General features: G+C 35.3%; 1 protein-coding gene across 3 annotated transcripts in view; it reads left to right on the plus strand.

Annotated features, from left to right (window-relative positions):
- Ppp1r12a (protein phosphatase 1 regulatory subunit 12A) overlaps window positions 1–17985 on the plus strand; it is a 102254-nt gene that overhangs the window by 44204 nt on the left and 40065 nt on the right. For all 3 annotated transcript variants that reach the window (XM_048359054.1, XM_048359046.1, XM_048359061.1), the window contains exons 2-5: window positions 5786–5916; window positions 10384–10502; window positions 14193–14352; window positions 16077–16221. In XM_048359054.1, coding sequence (XP_048215011.1) covers window positions 5786–5916; window positions 10384–10502; window positions 14193–14352; window positions 16077–16221 — 555 coding nt within the window. The remainder of the gene's footprint in view (window positions 1–5785; window positions 5917–10383; window positions 10503–14192; window positions 14353–16076; window positions 16222–17985) is intronic.

Raw genomic sequence — 17985 nt, forward strand, 5'->3', positions numbered from 1 at the left:
TATTTGAACTTGTAACTTCCCTCAACTTGAAATATAAAGACATAGAAGGCCAAAATGATTTACATTACTTGTCCATAGCCACAAAATTTGTAGTAGAGCTAAAATAACCTGGAGCCAAAAGTTATATAATTATTAATATTTTTGTTTGTCTATGTTTATTTTATATGTATAGTGCTTTATTAATAGAAACTTTGTGATTTTCTTAAGGAAATGTTATTTAAAAACTTTTTTGCTTTTGTTGTAGGTAGAACAGTTGGTTTTAGTTGAATGAAAAATACTTACGTGGGTGTGATGTGTTGTATCTTCTTGTATAGCTTGTTAATACATGAAAAGTGGGATGTACTAGGAGTATATGTAGGAATTCAGTATATTAAGTGTGGAAAGAGCTTGGTTTTTGGAATCTGAGCCGTTTGTGTTAGAATCCTGGCTCTGTCTTTTTCCTGCATGTGTGATTTCTTTAGTCTATATAATCTGAATTTTTGATGCTTCCTACATCCATTCACTGTACCTGCCACATGCTAACCATTGTATATAAGGGATTGAGGGATTGTACTGGGATTACAGCACAATTACTGTCCTCTTTATGCCGTCAGGACAAGAGTTGAAAAAATAGATGGTAAACAAATAAAAGCACTCATGCACATGTATGTTTGTGTATTTAAAATAGGCAGGAAAGGTTTGTAATTTGAATATGGTGATTTGGAAAAGTCTTACCAAAAAGCTGACATTTAAGCAAAGATTTCATTTGTGAAAGGGGGTGGGCAGGTGCAACTCATTTATGCTTTGCTCTTATATCGCCTACTCAGGGGTGTGTCTGTGTGTGTCCTGGGGTTTCAACTCGGGATCTGGCCAGTAGCACCTTACTCGTCATTATATCTTGTGTGTGTGTGTGTGTGTGTGTGTGTGTGTGTGTGTGTGTGTGTGTGTGTGTGTGTGTGTGTGTGTGTGTGTGTGTGTGTGTGTCCGTCCTGGGGTTTCAACTCGGAATCTGGCCAATAGCACCCTACTAGTCATTATATCTTATTAGTAAGCCCCAAGCTACTTTTTCGTAGATGGAAACAGCCAACCCTTTAGCTCTTTTGTGTCTGACTCTTCAGTAATGCTCTATGTTTCTGCCCTCATTTATTTGTGTTGTTGTTAACGTCTTTTCATCCCTGAAGGTAATTTATTTTTCTGAATGTAATACAGAGGCTTTGATGGTTTAAAACTGGTGAGTTTCTGTTTTTATTGTTTTCTAGCTTTGAGAGTCTCTCTTTCACTTTCCAAATGCTGGGATTACAAATGTATGCTATATTGACCTAATTTTTTTTCTAAAACTTATATTTCTTATTTTGTTTGTTTTTGTTTTGCCAGTGCTGGGGTTTGAGCTCAGGGCCCGAGCACTTTTCCTGGCTTCTTTTTGCTTAAGGCTAGAACTCTTAACGACTTGAGCTACAACACCACTTCTGGCCTTTTCTGTTTATGTGGTGCTGAGGAATTGAACTCAGGGCTTCATATATGCAAGACAAGCACTCTACCTTCTAGGTCATATTTGCAGCCCTCAATTTATATTTCTTTTAGGTTTTTTTCTGTCTATGTTAAAGCTCTAGTTTTATGCCTGTTTTAAAAAGATAGGTTTCTGAAAACAGTTTTCTATCTATAGCGAAGTCTGTTTGAATTACTTCTTATGACATACTCATCTTTTTTTTTTTTTGCCAGTCCTGGGGCTTGAACTCAGGGCTTGCGCACTGTCGCTGGCTTCTTCATGCTCAAGGCTAGCACTCTGCCACTTGAGCCACAGCGCCACCTCTGGCTGTTTTCTATATATGTAGTATATATGTGGTGCTAAGGAATCAAACCCAGGGCTTCATGTATACGAGGCGAGCACTTTACCACTAGGCCATATTCCCAGCCCCTGATACATTCATCTTTATTATTCTCAGTCACTATAGATTTTTTTTTATTTTGCTAAGATGGGACTGAGTAGTCGAGTTTGAACTCAGACCTTGCTGTACCACTTCAGCCACATCCCTAGACCTATTTTGCTTTTAGTAGCTTTTCAAATGGGGCTTGTATATTTTGAACACTTAAGTTTGGGATTACAGTCTTTCTGTCCATCCTTCTGTGTAGTTGGGATTAGATGTGTATCATTAGCCAGGCACTAGCAGCTCACACTTGTAATCCTAATTATTCCGGAGCCTGAGATCTGAGGATTGTGGTTCAAAGCCTGCGAAAGCAGAAAAGTCACTTGAGACTCTTACCTCCAATTAACCACCAGAAAACCAGAAGTGGAACTGAGCCTCAAAATGTTGGAGCACACTAGTCTTGACAAAAAGAACTCAGAGATAGCACTCTGGCCCTGAGTTCAAGCCATTACCAACCAAAAAATAAAGAACAGAAGAAGAAGTGCATCATTATATTTGGTGTGTTTCTTGCTAACTTTTTGCTTATCTTGGCCTGGAACCAGGTTCTTCCTGATCTTTGTTTCCTAAGCATCTAGGATTATCACAATGTACCATCACTGCCAGTTTCTTTCTAGATTGTTAATAAGCTTGATTTTTAAAAATATTTAACTGAGGACTGGGAATGTGGCCCAGTGGTAGAGTGCTTGCCTCACATACATAAAGCCCTGGGTTCAATTCCTCAGTACCACATAAATAGAAAAAGTCAGAAGTGGTGCTGTGGCTCAAGTGGTAGAGTGCTAGCCTTGTGCAAAAAGAAGCCAGAGATAGTGCTCAGGTCTTGAGTTCAAGGACTGGCATATATATAAATATAAACTGGGTAGCACAACAATTTTTCCACAAGTATCTCTTGGCTTTGAACTAAGAGAATGTAAATCAATGTGTACTAATCAGGTGTGTTACAACCACTTTTAAAGCAATCAAAAAGGACAGTCTTCAGCCCAGGTACTTCTAGCATGTATAGGTTATGTACTTACCATAGATAAGAAACCAGCTGAATAGCTTTTTTTGGCCCCATTTCACCCAAATTAGATGAAAAGCTGCTTGCCTTTTGGACAAACCCTCAAAATAATATATCAATTGGGAAGCTATAAGGCTTCTTGAGTCGATTTCAACCCACCTTTTTAAACTGCGATAAACCATAAACATAAACCAAATGCTTTTCTATGTGGCTCATAGATTCCTAGACAAGTAATATATATGGATTTTATCTGAATAAAGTTATTGTATAACAGTAATGAATAGTGCCAAATCTAGCAGTCCTCTTAAAGAGTAAGCAGAATTCGTCTGGAATTGTACTCTTATTTCATTGGATGTGTATGAACCAGTTATATTGTATTCCTGAAAGTACATTTTCAGTAAATAGTTACATTGTGAGGTTTGCCCTTTGTTTGGGGTTTTCCTACTCACCTAGCTGTTGAGGGCCTGTGCATGCTAGGCACATACTGTACCACGGAATTACGCCTTCATCCATAAAGAACTTTTTTTTTTTCTTGGCCAGTCCTGGGGCTTGGACTCAGGGCCTGAGCACTGTCCCTGGCTTCTTTTTGCTCAAGGCTAGCACTCTGCCACTTGAGCCACAGCACCATGTCTGGCCATTATCTGTATATGTGGTGCTGGGGAATTGAACCCAGGGCTTCATGTATACAAGGCAAGCACTCTTGCCACTAGGCCATATCCCCAGCCCCCATAAAGAACTTTTTAAATTGAAAACATTAAGATTTATATGTAGATGGCCATGGCATAATGTTAAATATTGGCTGCCTTGTTAGGTCCAAGCATTGGTATTACTAATATTGGATAAGATAACTAAATTGAATAAGATAACCTTTATGGTAGACCTTGAAGGATGGGAGGAAGCATTTTTATTGGCTAATATTGTGAAGTATGTATTCCACAGGTGAAAACGAATAAAGGTACCCAAACTAAAAAGTATAGTCTATAACTGATTGTTAAATTTAAAAAAATAGATATTTGTAAATAATTTTCTCTGTCGGGCTCTGTTGTAGGTGTTACATCTCAGGTGCTGGCCATGATAGATATAAATAGATAAATAAAAAGATTATCATGGATTTGTGTGTGTGTGTGTGTTTGTCTGTCACGGAGTCTGAACTCAGGGCCTGAGCACTGCCCCTGAACTGTTTTACTCAAGGCAACAGTACTGCTTCCAGATACTAGTGTTTTTAATGTAACAGAGTAGTAACAAATACTTTAAAAGGTGGAGTAGCTCAAACGGTAGAGCACTTGCCTAGCAAGTATGAGGTCCTTTAGTTTACCCGCCAATACAAGAAGTATTTGGATAGATAGATGGACAGGCATTCTGGATAGAATAGCAAGAACAAAAGCCCCGAGATACCTGGTCAAAAAATAGAAACTTGCTTACAGTAGCTGGAGCCTAGTGATTATAGCACTTGATAGAGAAGAATGAAGTCTTTATAGAAAACCTTAAATTTTTGTAAGAATCATACCACATACACATACACTAAAGTACCTATCCTACTGCTTAACACAAAGCAAATATTTTTAACTTTCTTATTAGGACCATGATTTAGAAAATTTTATCAGGACTTTTTTTTTGTACTTTCAAGTATTGAAAATTGCAATGAGTTGTAGTTTCTAAAGATTGTATATAGTAATGTGTAGCCTTACAGGTTAAGACTGAGGGAATAAAATATTTACTCACTTAAAATAATGCTTTTCCTGTAGTACCTGAAGAATGCTTTTTAAATCAAAATGGCCAGTTTTCTCTACAAAGTTTGTTTTCTCATTTGGTAACATACACTATGAATTGCATGCTGTGTGTATTGCTGTTGCTTTTCTTGAAGTAACAGATTCATTTTGCACATTTTCCAGAAAATTTCTGCCAAGAATCAAAGTTATACTCATCATAGTTTCTCATTGAAGAAAAATTAGTTTAATGGAAAACTAATATAATTTCCAATTCATTTGCACTAACACTTTTCTGAAGACAACTATCATTTTCAGGATAAGTGCTTTAATGTGATTTCCTTACCTTATTACATAATTATTAATAAGACGTGTTCAAAAAGAAGACATGTATTCAAGAGTTAAGCTTGTCATAATTGTCATTGTTTTATCAAAGATATTAATAAATAACAACAGCTTTACATTTATATTAGCTGGTACCAATTACTCATGCCTGTAATTGTAGCTTTTCAAGGAGGCTAAGTCCTGGAGGAGCTCAGTGTAGAACCAGTATGGCAGAAAAGTCCAAGATTTCATGTCCAGCCAATCAGCATAATATAGGGCCAGACACCAACTGTGAACAAGCAAGCTGAGCAAGCAAGAGACCCCTGAGTTCAAGTCCCAAGACTAGTAGAGGGAAGAGGGAAAAGGGAAATAGTACACTGTGAGTGTGTATTGGTCAATACAATGACTAGATAAGAGTGGTTGCTTTGGTTTGTTGCCGCTGCTTTGATTTGTGCTAATAAGCACATGCAATTTTATCACTATTGCTTTTGCATCTTCACATGCAAAGAAGAAAAAAGTGGAAATAACATCTTAGTGTTATTTTGAAAGTTTTATTTACACCCTGAAAGGATCACGAACCCATCCTCCATTACATTTTAGGAATTATTGCTATAGAATATTATTGGCATGTAATTATAATATTTTGATTATTTTCATGTTAATGTATTTTGTATTTTGTAATTGGGTTGCTGTAAAGAAACATCAAAGAAAAGACTTTGGTTTTACAGCCTAGTAGCTGAAGATTTACAGAAAGTGTATATGTTATAAAATCTACGAAGTGAGAATTTTATCATGCATTATTTTGGACTGCTGACTCAAAGTTTTTACAGTTATGCTTCATGTTTTGTTTTTAGGCTTGCATTGATGACAATGTTGACATGGTCAAGTTTTTGGTAGAAAATGGAGCAAATATTAATCAGCCTGATAATGAAGGCTGGATACCACTACATGCAGCTGCTTCCTGTGGATATCTCGATATTGCAGAGTAAGCCAGTTCTGTATTTTAGTTTTTTTCTCTTGTGAGCTTCTCAGTGCCTATGTTTCATCATCCATAATATTGAAAATGGCCTTCACTGTATATTAACTTGTATTTATTATTTCTTTGTTAAAACGTGTAAACTGTACTATATTCCTAAATTCACTTCTATTTTTACCTGTTGAGTTGGAATGCAAGCTTTCCATGTGTTAGTTATATATGCCTTGTTAATGCTTGTCAGCATTACAAAATACAGTTGCGTATCCCCAAACAAGTAAATGATGCAGTTTCTTTTCTTTTGCTATAATAAGTTGAATACTTTGGAAAGACCCAAAGGCAAGGATTTCTAAAAGTATGTAATTATATGTGGATGAGACAACTGAAAGATTAAAAGGAAAAGAATCCAAAATTATATATACTTTCCTTTGGACACTTTATTCTTAAAGTACTATGATTCTGTTTATGTAAGAAAGGCAGCATGTATTTTAGACATTTGGAGACATGATCCTAACTAAAATTCCTTTCTTCACTGACTAAAAAATTGGCAAAATGGCTCTTACGTTAAGTAAATGGGCTGTTTACATATATGTATTATGTTTTATGATTCCCTTTTTTAGTTTTTTAAATTTTTGGGGGGTCAGTTGTGGAGCCTGAACTCAAGGGCTTGGGCACTGTCACTGAGCGTTTGTGCTCAAGGCTAGTATTCTACCACTTTGAGCCACAGTGCCACTTCTGGGTTTTGAGTGGTTAATTGGAAGTAACTGGGATTTTTCTGCCTAGGCTGACTTTGAATCCCAGTCCTTAGATGTCAGCCTTCTAAGTAGCTAGGATTACATGCTTGAACCACCAGCACCCAAATAGTGCCCGGCTAATGGTTCCCAATTTTAATCAGTCTTTTGGTTAACCAAGCAAACTTTTCTTGATCACAACTGAATAGATTCTTGAATAAGCTTTGTAGAAGCTATAGTTTTGTAGGGAGAAAGCTTTCGAATATAGAGAGCATGAAACAATTGTATATGATACATGTGCATGGTGATGCACACCTGTAATCCTGGTTTTTATTTTTACAAATGGCAAGCTAGATTTGCAGTCATCTGCCCTCTTTTACTCTCTTGTTTTGGGGAGGACTGTAGTTTAATTAAGTACTTCACTCTTACTAGGTGCTGTACCACTTGCCACACCCATAGCCTTGCCCAGTTTAATAGACTCTTTCTTTCACAAATGTTAGCTTCAGTTTTGTTATGGGTATAATTAATTTTAGAGTAACGATGGAATTATGACTTTAAGATGTTGGAAATATAGCTAGAGAGAAGATAGAGCAGCTGGGAGTCTCAAGACCTAAAGAATGACACTGTGTAGTCTCTTCCCTTTTCTTTTAATCCAAGATAGCAATGTATTGTACATTTGGAGCCACAGAAGCTAATAACCTAGAAGTGCCACTGATACTTACAAGTTCCAGCTTTTATCTAAATAATGGGAGGGAACATTAAAGTAATACAGGGATTTAGAAAATAACCATTCCAAATGTGGCAAAATAAGTAAACCTCAAAGTTAAAGCAGTTTAGTAAACTCCAAATAGGATAATACAATGAAGGCATATCCTGTGTAAAGTTCCAAATATTAAAGACAAAGGAAAGCTATCTTGAAAGCAGTTAAGGAGAAACAGTTTAATGACAGCAGAGTCATTACTGGAAATTTTGGAGGCACAATGTATCAAGTGCTGAAAGAAAAGAACTGCTAATTTTAGAAAAACTTTCAAAGGTCTCGGGTTAGAACTTTTTGTTTGGATTATACTATTAATTCAGATTTTTGTAATCATTGAATAATTCATCTCAGATGCATTCAAATGAAAATGTTTTCCATTGATATTTATATAGTATTAGAATATATGAAATCCAAAAGTAAAAACACTATTAATAAAAAATTAACAATAAATTGTTTAAATAATACAATATGAAGGGAATTGATTTAGCCACATGTAAGTCTGACATACCAAAATGAACTCTTCTCAAAGTTTTGTAATTGCTTGTTTTCCTTCTGCTGCAGTAGAACTCAGTGTTTGGGATGTACACACTGAGAGGTGACAGGAACTAGAAGGTTAGTGGCATCTGAATCTACTGGAAACCAAGAAGAGCTTTATTATGTGCAGCCCTTAAATTGGAGTGCATGGTAGAATCAGGCTTAACTGTAATGCAAATTAGAGAGCAAAATTTGGGCAAAACAGTCACCAGCAATTTCTCAAAACTTATTCCTGTCTACAAAATGGACACGGTGATACTTGATTTTGTGCTAAAACAGAATTTAAATATTTGCAAGTAATGACCTGGACCACTAAGCTATGTCTGGTCTCTTGATCCACAACCCTAACCCTCAAGTTCTGCTTCTTGGTAGAATTTTTAGTGCTTTACTCTAGTTGGTTTCTCTTAGCATCCTTCCTGTTTATATAAATTTGGATTGTCTGTTTGGCTTTGGCCTGATACTTCCTTAAAATTGTATCTCTTTTGCATGATTTCTAATATCTAAACAAAATAAAAGTACCCATAGTTGTTTGATCTGGACTTGGCCTAGGAGAACCATTGCATATTATCTTGAAGTGCAGCATAGTTTCTTGTTTCATTATCTTATTTTGCTGCTTCCGACTCATTTACTTGCAGAATTTATGGAAATACTATTGTTTGTATAGCAGTTTTTAAAACTGAAAACAAAAGGAAAAATTGAATACCTAACTTAATATGCCAGCTCTCAGTTAAAACACAAGTACACTAAAGATATTGCATACAATGATTTTTAATCTATGTATGCAAGATGTATATGAAATATAAATTTTGTATTCCGACATAGGTTTCCTCCCTATGCTGATAACTCATGTGTATATGCAAATATTACAGATTTCTCACTCACAAGATCTGAAATCTGAAATACATTTTATTGTCCCAAGGATTTTTGGATATAATATACTCAAGCTATATTTATTCCTATATGCTACATAATTTTTTGTCATAATATTTATATGTTTACATTTTATGCATAATCTGATTCACTAACTAGACTATAAACTTGAGCAGGAAGTCTATGTCTATTACTGTGTTCCTGGCATGTAACATCATCAGTATTTGTTGAATTAATGAACCAGTTAGAAATTTAGACAAAAAATAAAAATATACAGTTCATAAAAGGAAAAATACAAGTATCAGTAAATATTTTCAGCCCTCTGTCTGAGAAAAAAAAAGAAACAAGATACTTTATAGCAGTCACATTGAGAAATTTTTAAGATACAATGAAAATAATGAATAATTTGTGAAAATAACTGATAATACTAAGCATTCACTTGAGAACATGTCTAGCATGGTGATAATCAATGGAAATATGACCCAACTATATACTGTAGGATATTTTTTGCTGTTAGGAGTAAAGAGATGCATTCAGGTTTATTTTGTTTCTACAAAAGTGACTATAGGTTGATACATACACATAAATGCATAACAAAGTACTTGAAGATTTTTTGTTTTGTTTTGTTTTTGTTGCCAGTCCTGGGGCATGGACTCAGGGCCTGAGCACTGTCCCTGGCTTCTTTTTGCTCAAGGCTAGCACTCTACTTCTTGAGCCACAGTGCCACTTCGGGCTTTTTTCTATATATGTGGTGCTGAGGAATCGAACCCAGGGCTTCATGTATACAAGGCAAGCACTCTTGCCACTAGGCCATATTCCCAGCCCTACTTGAAGATTTTTGCTATATGTTGATACTCATTATCTCTGGGGAAAGGGTATTAGAGTAGAAAGAGACACAAAATGGGAATTCCTTTTTGTATACTTGTAGTTTCTCCTTTTTATGAGAATATTTTACATTGGTTTTAAAATGCACAAGAATTAAATTGATTAGGGACATAGAGAAATAGACCCATTATTTGTATATTGAAGAGAAAAATCAGGGTTACCAATAGAACATGGTTTTATCTAAAACAGTAAATAAAACAAGAATGAGATTAAATATGAAGGCAAGACTAGATCATTGAGAAATTCACTTTTTTTTTTTTTGCATGATGGAGCTTATTACTGTTTTGGGTTTTTTAAAGCTGAGATTTGACATGGGTCTTGCATAGTTGAGCTCAACACAATTTCAGGTTTTTAAAACCAATATTTGATACTGGCAGTAGTAATAAATTATTCCAGGAGGTACACATTTCATACAATGACAAGAACTAATTGCATCTGGATTGCTTTGGAAGGTTTGAGGAATCAGTAGCTTATGTCCTTAAAATTGTTTTGTAGTTACATAAATGTAAGACACAGTAAAGCCAATTACATTGGAACCATCGCAATATTAAACTACATAGTCCTGTAGTAATTTTTTAAATGTACATATTTATTATTGGTCTCTGTTTACTGTTCCAGTGTAGGAACTTTTCTTTATTAAATGCATTTTTAAAAATTTCAATGATAGTATGTTTGCTTAACTATCTTTCTTGTGTTATGCAGATTTTTGATTGGTCAAGGAGCACATGTAGGGGCTGTCAACAGTGAAGGAGACACACCTTTAGATATTGCAGAGGAGGAGGCAATGGAAGAGCTACTTCAAAATGAAGTTAATCGGCAAGGTAATATAAAAAGTAACCTAAATGAAAAAAACAACGTATACCACTTAGAATGTGATACTTTGACTTTCCTTTATAAGTAAATATTGACTTCAAGGATGAGCATTCCAGCTTACTAAAAGAATACATACAGTGTGAATCTGTTTGAAAAAATTTTTCAACATTGTATCTGTTTGATATTTGTTAAACTGAAAGAAATAACACAAACAGTGGGATCAGTCATAAAATTATTTGGAAGTAAGAGTTTCAATTAGGAATGGAGATAGAAAGTACACAGTATGGATGTGGAACACTACAAATTTAAGTACAGTAGTCACGAAGGCCACTTGACAAGAGACCATTTAACTGAGATCTGCATGTGGAGAGGAACTGAGTCGTGTTGATTTGGAAAAAGAACATTCCAGATAGAGGGAGTAATCAATATAAGGATGGAAGGGTACCTGGTATGTAAGTAGACTAGCATGAATGAAGCAAAAAAGCAGAGGAAGAGATTGCTAGGAAAAGGAGGTTATAGAAGTGCCAGGAAGCCATAATATATAAAGCACTCTGTAAGTCATCAATCCAAGTGAACTAGTTAATCATTGCAGGCATTGAGGCAGATGACTAACATGAATAGTATTGAAAAGAGTCTCTGGTTGTTGTATTCAGAATTGATTGTAGTAAGGTAGAAATAAAATAGGTTAGAAAATAATTGTGATAATCTAGTCAGGATCGGATTAGACTGGAATCATAGTAGCCTAAGTGATGATAAGAGGTTAGATTATGGGTGCATTTTAAAAGTTTGATCAAAATGATTAGTGAGGGGCTGGGGATATAGCCTAGTGGCAAGAGTGCCTGCCTTGGATACACGAGGCCCTAGGTTCGATTCCCCAGCACCACATATACAGAAAACGGCCAGAAGCGGCACTGTGGCTCAAGTGGCAGAGTGCTAGCCTTGAGCGGGAAGCCAGGGACAGTGCTCAGGCCCTGAGTCCAAGGCCCAGGACTGGCCAAAAAAAAAAAAAAAAATGATTAGTGAGTAATTAGTTAGACAAAAGATGTATGAAAAAGACTAAGGTTTTTGTATGAGGAACTGAGTAGATGGAGTTTGTATCTAAGCTGTGAAGATTCTGAAAAGAGCATGTTTTGGGGAAGTATCAGTGGGTCATTTGAGATTGCTTTGACATTCAAGTGGTTAAATATATGAATTCGAAAGAGCTGAGAGATGGAAGTTTAGATTTGGGAGATGTCACTTATAGATGAATGATAAGTATAATTTATCTTAGGAATTTTTTTATATTGACTTTGATGTTTGCAGAATTCTGCAGAATATAGTACCATTGGTTTCTTCACTATAAACAGTATGTAACTGTATTTTTATAAAATTATCTGTAAAATACACCTGGGCACAGTGATATTGGCCTGTAATTCTAGCTTTCAGGAATGTACTACAATAGTTTCGTTGATCCTCAAGACTTTAGGCAGTGATATTTCCTTAGTCTCCAAATACTAGTCATAAAGGGGATTAGAGAAATCTAGGAAGTACTTATAAAAAGAAAATGTACATGGTAGGATGTATTCATAAAAATTCTCAAGTTGGGTGTCACTACAGGAAGTCTTAATCAAACCACCACTATACAATGGACTGTTTTAAGGTACTAATTGTGGCTGGGAATGTGGCTTAGTGGTAGAGTACTTGCCTAGAATGAATAAAGCCGTGGGTTCAATTCCTCGGTACTACATAAACAGAAAAAGCCACAAGTGCCACTGTGGCTCAAGTGGTAGAGTTGCCAGCCTTGAGCAAAAGAAGCTCAGGGACAGTGCCCACCCAGGCTCTGAGTTCAAGGCCCAGGACTGGCAAACAAAAAAAAATCATTAATCCAATTTATATATTTTAGATACTGTTTCTGACTTTACCCAAGAGATTGTTTGAAGTATGAATAGAGAAAGTATCACTGTCCATGTGATTGCAGAAAGGATATTCATTCACTAATTTTGAGAGGGAAAGAAGGGGAGAAAGTCATACTACACAATGTAATGAATATCAAAGTTCCTTGAGAACTCCATATTCAGAGTCCAAACACAATTTAAGACACATTGAGGCCCTACATTCAATGTCTGTACTTCTGATGCACTCCTTCCCTGTGTTTTACAAAGATATTTATCTTTTTAATTATACTTTATTTTTAAATTTACTTTATTTTTATTATAGAGGTGATTTACAGAGGGGTTACATCTACATGAGTCAGGTAATTAGTATTGTTCATTGTTGTCTGTTCCCACATTCTCTCCCAGTCCCTCCCTCCTATTTCTACCCATGGAGTTATATATAGTTCACTTATAAGTGTCGAGTGAGCTCCACTGCTGCACTTTTTTCCACCCTTTTTCCTCAAGTTCTGTGCCCTCCCTTCCAGCCCTCCTGAAGATACACATGTGAATATACCATATATAAAGTAGACAGACTAATCAGAAAAAAAGTCTTACGTTTCCACATCTTAAGAGTTCATTTCAGTATTATTTTATTTTATATAAATAAGAGGCACTTAGGTATTGCACCTTGGTGATTCTCTCCTAAGAGTACCCTCTTTTGGTCTCACTGTATGTATTTAGATTCCTGTGTAATTTGTCATATCCCAGTGCATTTTAGAGCTAACTTCTTTATAACAGAGAGAACATGTGCGGTTTGTCTCTCTGAGGCGTGGTTTACCTCAACATGATTTGTTCGAATTCTATCCTTTTCCTTGCAAATGACATTCTTTCTAATGACTGTGTAAGTAAAATTCCATTGTCTATAGGTAGCACATTTTTCAGATCCACTCATCTGTTGGGGGCATCTGGGCTGTTTACATATCTTGACTATTATGAATAGTGCAGCAATGAACATGAATGTGCAGCTCTTCTTATTATGTCCTGATTCATGGTATTCTGTAGAAAGATCATAAATGTGTCATTATTTGTATTGTTTTTTAAGTAGTCATCAGTTGAAATGATAAGATACCACTAGGTCATTTAGGAATTCTAGGACTATCTTTACTAATTTATTTCCACCCCAAAATGCAGAGAGGTACCCTCTTCATTTTTGTATTCTTTTTACTTTGATCATCTCAACCCAGCACAGTTCTTGTAAATAATATTGAGTCTGGTAAATGAACATCTACATAAATTATTTAAAAAAAAAACAATTCTGGTGGTATGAAGAATGTGCCATTTGGGGAAAAGAAAGGAAATTTGGAGATAGAGTTTAATATCTGTAAAATTTTAGATGAATATAGGACCTTCCAAACTGAAGTGCTCAGTAAACATTTGTACTTACTAGAGTTCAGAGAACTCAAACAGGAGATCAAATTTGATTGTTACTCACATATAATTGTCTTTAAAAATAGAGCTTTATTTTTTTTAATTCCAGGATGCTATACTTTGGGAAATGTTCAAACTTAAAAACAATGGTAATCAGGAAAAGTAAAAAGAAAATAAAGATTTAAGTTACAGAGACAAAAACTAAATGATCAGTAGAGAAAACTAATAATACCTACAGTATTCCCACATTTCTTTATTTAATCAACGAGTTATAAGCAGCTCATTTTCTAGAACCAGTTTTACTTTGGGTTTTTGTTTAAACTTGAAATATTTTGCATAATTTAATTTTTCTGCATAGAAATAAAAACCATTTTTAATTTAAGAAAAACATGTAAATAGTTATTTTTGTTTTCTCAGGGGTAGATATAGAAGCAGCTCGAAAAGAAGAAGAACGGATAATGCTTAGAGATGCAAGGCAGTGGTTGAATAGCGGTCATATAAATGATGTCCGACATGCAAAATCTGGAGGTACAGCACTCCATGTGGCAGCTGCCAAAGGTTACACGGAAGTATTAAAGTTAGTACTATTTTTTTTTACAGTTTTTTTTCTACTTTAGTTTTTCCATATCTCATAATTCTTTGTCTTAAAGTAACTGTTAATTTTTTCATACATCTAATAAAGGAATTACTGTTTGCAGGAAGGAAGAAAAAGACTATGCTGGATATAACTGCTTTTCTTTCTAAAGTTTGTCGTTTCAAATTTTCTGTTTTTTGCTCTTGATTTTCTTCAGCGGAACTTTTTCCATAAGGTGAATTTGTCATTCAAACATTACATGTTATCTTTTGAACTAAATGATTTATTAGAGTAATTTTAAGGTTTCTATATTGAGTAGCTGTCTGAGAGCTTCATTTTGCTTAATACCTATTTACTAATATAAATTTTATTAATATAAATATTAGTCTAAAACACAGTTCTTACTGCAGTAGCCCTAGTACTCGAGTTCTAACAGATAGTATTCAATATTAAGGCATAAGCAGTGTTAACTAAGGCTGTGTGCTTATAAGCCAATTTCCTTGGAATAAAATTCTTTTACAACATACGTGTCCATTTTTTAACTTGCACTGTGCAAAAGTGTTACCAATTGTATTAAATATCCATTGCATAACTTTTTGGCCTGTATATAAAAGGAATAAGACTAGCCTACAATAAAATCTGCTGCCTCCCTTCTAATCAATTTGAGTTTCTAATATGGATACCTTCCTTTATTCCTTCATATCAGTAAAGACAATGAATTAGATAGATAACCCATTCCCAGATTTCCTGCCTTTTTTCTCAGTCTCTATACAGTGTCAATAATGTAACCCTTCTAGAATTGGTGTTTGATTTACTTGTCACCCCTCTGTTTGTAATGTAAAACTTTTTATGGAACTTGTCAAATGTTGTTATCAAGTCCAAAATAAATGTAGCTAGTTACCAACAGAACTTTTGTAAAGCAATAGAAAATATTATAGTACCCACAGAGTAAAGGTAAGAAACTGTTTATTAAAGCTAGGGAACATAATTTCTAAATAGTGTCTGATGTCAGAATGGCTGATGTCAGAAAGGCATAATAATGGAAAGTAACCCAATTCTGCATTGTATTAAAAATTATTCCTTGTCTAGCTTGTTGATGGTTATATGTTTTTACTGATGCAAAAAATAAGTTTCTTTTAATATAAGTTTAAGTTTTTTGTTTTGAATACAATTGCTTTGTTTCTTTGAGAATTTCTATGAAAAAACCATAAAAGTTCATAAAAGCTTTTATAAGCCAGTTTTGGTTTTATGGTGGTGGTGGTGGTGGTGGTGAGTCATGGAGCTTGAACTTGGGGCCTGGGCACTATCCTTGAGCTCTTTTGCTCAAGGCTAACACTGTACCACTTTGAGCCACAGCTCCACATCTGGATTTTTTGGTAGTTAATTGGAGGTAAGTGTCTGATGGACTTTACTGCCTGGGCTGGCTTCCAATAGCCTTCTTAGTCACTAGAATTATAGACGTGAGCCACCAGTGCATGAATCAGTATTATGCCAAACCAAAAAGACTTAATGTAATCATTAGGAATTAATTAAAACGGTTTCTTTTTGTCAGTGACTTAAGAGCTTCCTTTTCTGAGTGATTTTTCTATTGTCCCTAGTTAATTCACTGGTTGAGAATTTGATCTCTAAAGAAATGTTACAGGTTTTTAGTTAAACTGGTAGAATGCTGTTTGAATATGTTTGTTAATTTGTAGATTTTAATGATTATTTCATTGCAATTTCTTTAGACTTTTAATACAGGCCGGCTATGATGTTAATATTAAAGATTATGATGGCTGGACACCTCTTCATGCTGCAGCTCACTGGGGTAAAGAAGAAGCCTGTCGAATTTTAGTGGACAATCTATGTGATATGGAGATGGTCAACAAAGTGGTAGGCCTTTAAATATAAGTTAAATGTTTTAATTTTAGAAACAAAATCTTATTACTAAATATTATATAATTATAATTTTATCAGCTGTATAAAACAGTATTTTGTCCATCCTTAATTGACTATTCATTGTTTGAAATCTTTTCAGCTCCCAAATAAGGTAGTTTTAGCTTTGTTCTGCAAGTGTTCAAATTCAACCTCTAGTCTCTAAGTTTGACAGATGGAAAAACAGTTTAGTGAAGAAATTAGTTAACTTTTACAATTAGGGTAAAAGAAGAAACAAATAAACATCATATAAATGCTTCTCAAATCATGAAAAGCTTCAAAATATCAAGTCTCATGTTAGATAGACTTAGTCTCACCAGCTATACTAGAGACTATCTACAAAAGCAGTTCATTTAGAATAAATGTACAAAGAAAAATGGTTCTAGTGTATTTATAGATTGATAGGTCTATTGAGTTGACCTTTTAAAGCAGTCCTAGATTTTTTTGTTGTTGTTTTCTTTTAAAGTCTCGCCCCTCATCATTGTTTTCTTTTTTGTTTTTGTTTTTTTGGCCAGTCCTGGGGCTTGGACTCAGGGCCTGAGCACTGTCCCTGGCTTCTTTTTGCTCAAGGCTAGCACTCTGCCACTTGAGCCACAGCGCCACTTCTGGCCATTTTCTATATATGTGGTGGTGGGGAATTGAACCCAGGGCTTCATGTATACCAGGCAAGCGATCTTGCCACTAGGCCATATCCCCAGCCACCCCTCATCATTGTATTATCTTCAGTTGTTTCCTCCTTTTTTTGAGTGTTTGAACTTCCTTAGTAGACAAAATAATCTGTGGTAGTTGATAGTCCAGTAGTGTTAATAATGTTGCTGTTGGTGTTCTTTCTTATAGATTGTTTAAAGACTGTGGCTAAATCTATTAATTAACTTACAAGCTCCCATTTCACACTGAGTTTATTTTTTCAGCTCCTATTTGCAAAGTAGACTAATGTATCCAAGATTAAAAGTGTTGCAATTTCTTTTTAAAAAGGGAAATTCATTTGTCATTAAAGTAACTCCATTGCAGTTGGTTAACTGCAGCAGAAATCTTGTACAGTTTCAAATTTCTCAGGGTCTGGGTGTGTATTTCATTCATGGAGATTGGTAAGTGAATAAAACAATACTGAAATGAAGTTAGTGATACCAGGCAACGGTGGGTCTCTCCTATAATCCTAGCTACCCAAGAGACTGAAATCTGAGATTGTGATTCCAAGCTAGCTTAGGCAGAAGTCTGTGAGACTTCTTATTTCTAGTTAACCAGCAAAAGCTAGAAATGGAGCTGTGGCTCAAGTGGTAGAGCACCAGCCTTGAGTGAGAGAGCTAAGGATTGACACCCAGGCCCTGAGTGTAAGGCCCAGTACCCACACCAAATACATAAATAACTTTTTTTAAAGGAAGTTAATGAATTCTTTCCACAGGTAGAAAATTATTTTATTTTATTTTATTTTTGGCCAGTCCTGGGCCTTGGACTCAGGGCCTGAGCACTGTCCCTGGCTTCTTCCCGCTCAAGGCTAGCACTCTGCCACTTGAGCCACAGCGCCGCTTCTGGCTGTTTTCTGTATATGTGGTGCTGGGGAATCGAACCTAGGGCCTCGTGTATCCGAGGCAGGCACTCTTGCCACTAGGCTATATCCCCAGCCACAGGTAGAAAATTTTTGAACATATAATAACATCATCTTGGAGACAATTTACGTTTAGTGTATGGCACTGCAAACATTTGAGAATTACACAAAGACTA

The sequence above is a fragment of the Perognathus longimembris genome, chromosome 1 (assembly GCF_023159225.1).
Source record: "Perognathus longimembris pacificus isolate PPM17 chromosome 1, ASM2315922v1, whole genome shotgun sequence".
Taxonomy (NCBI): domain Eukaryota; kingdom Metazoa; phylum Chordata; class Mammalia; order Rodentia; family Heteromyidae; genus Perognathus; species Perognathus longimembris.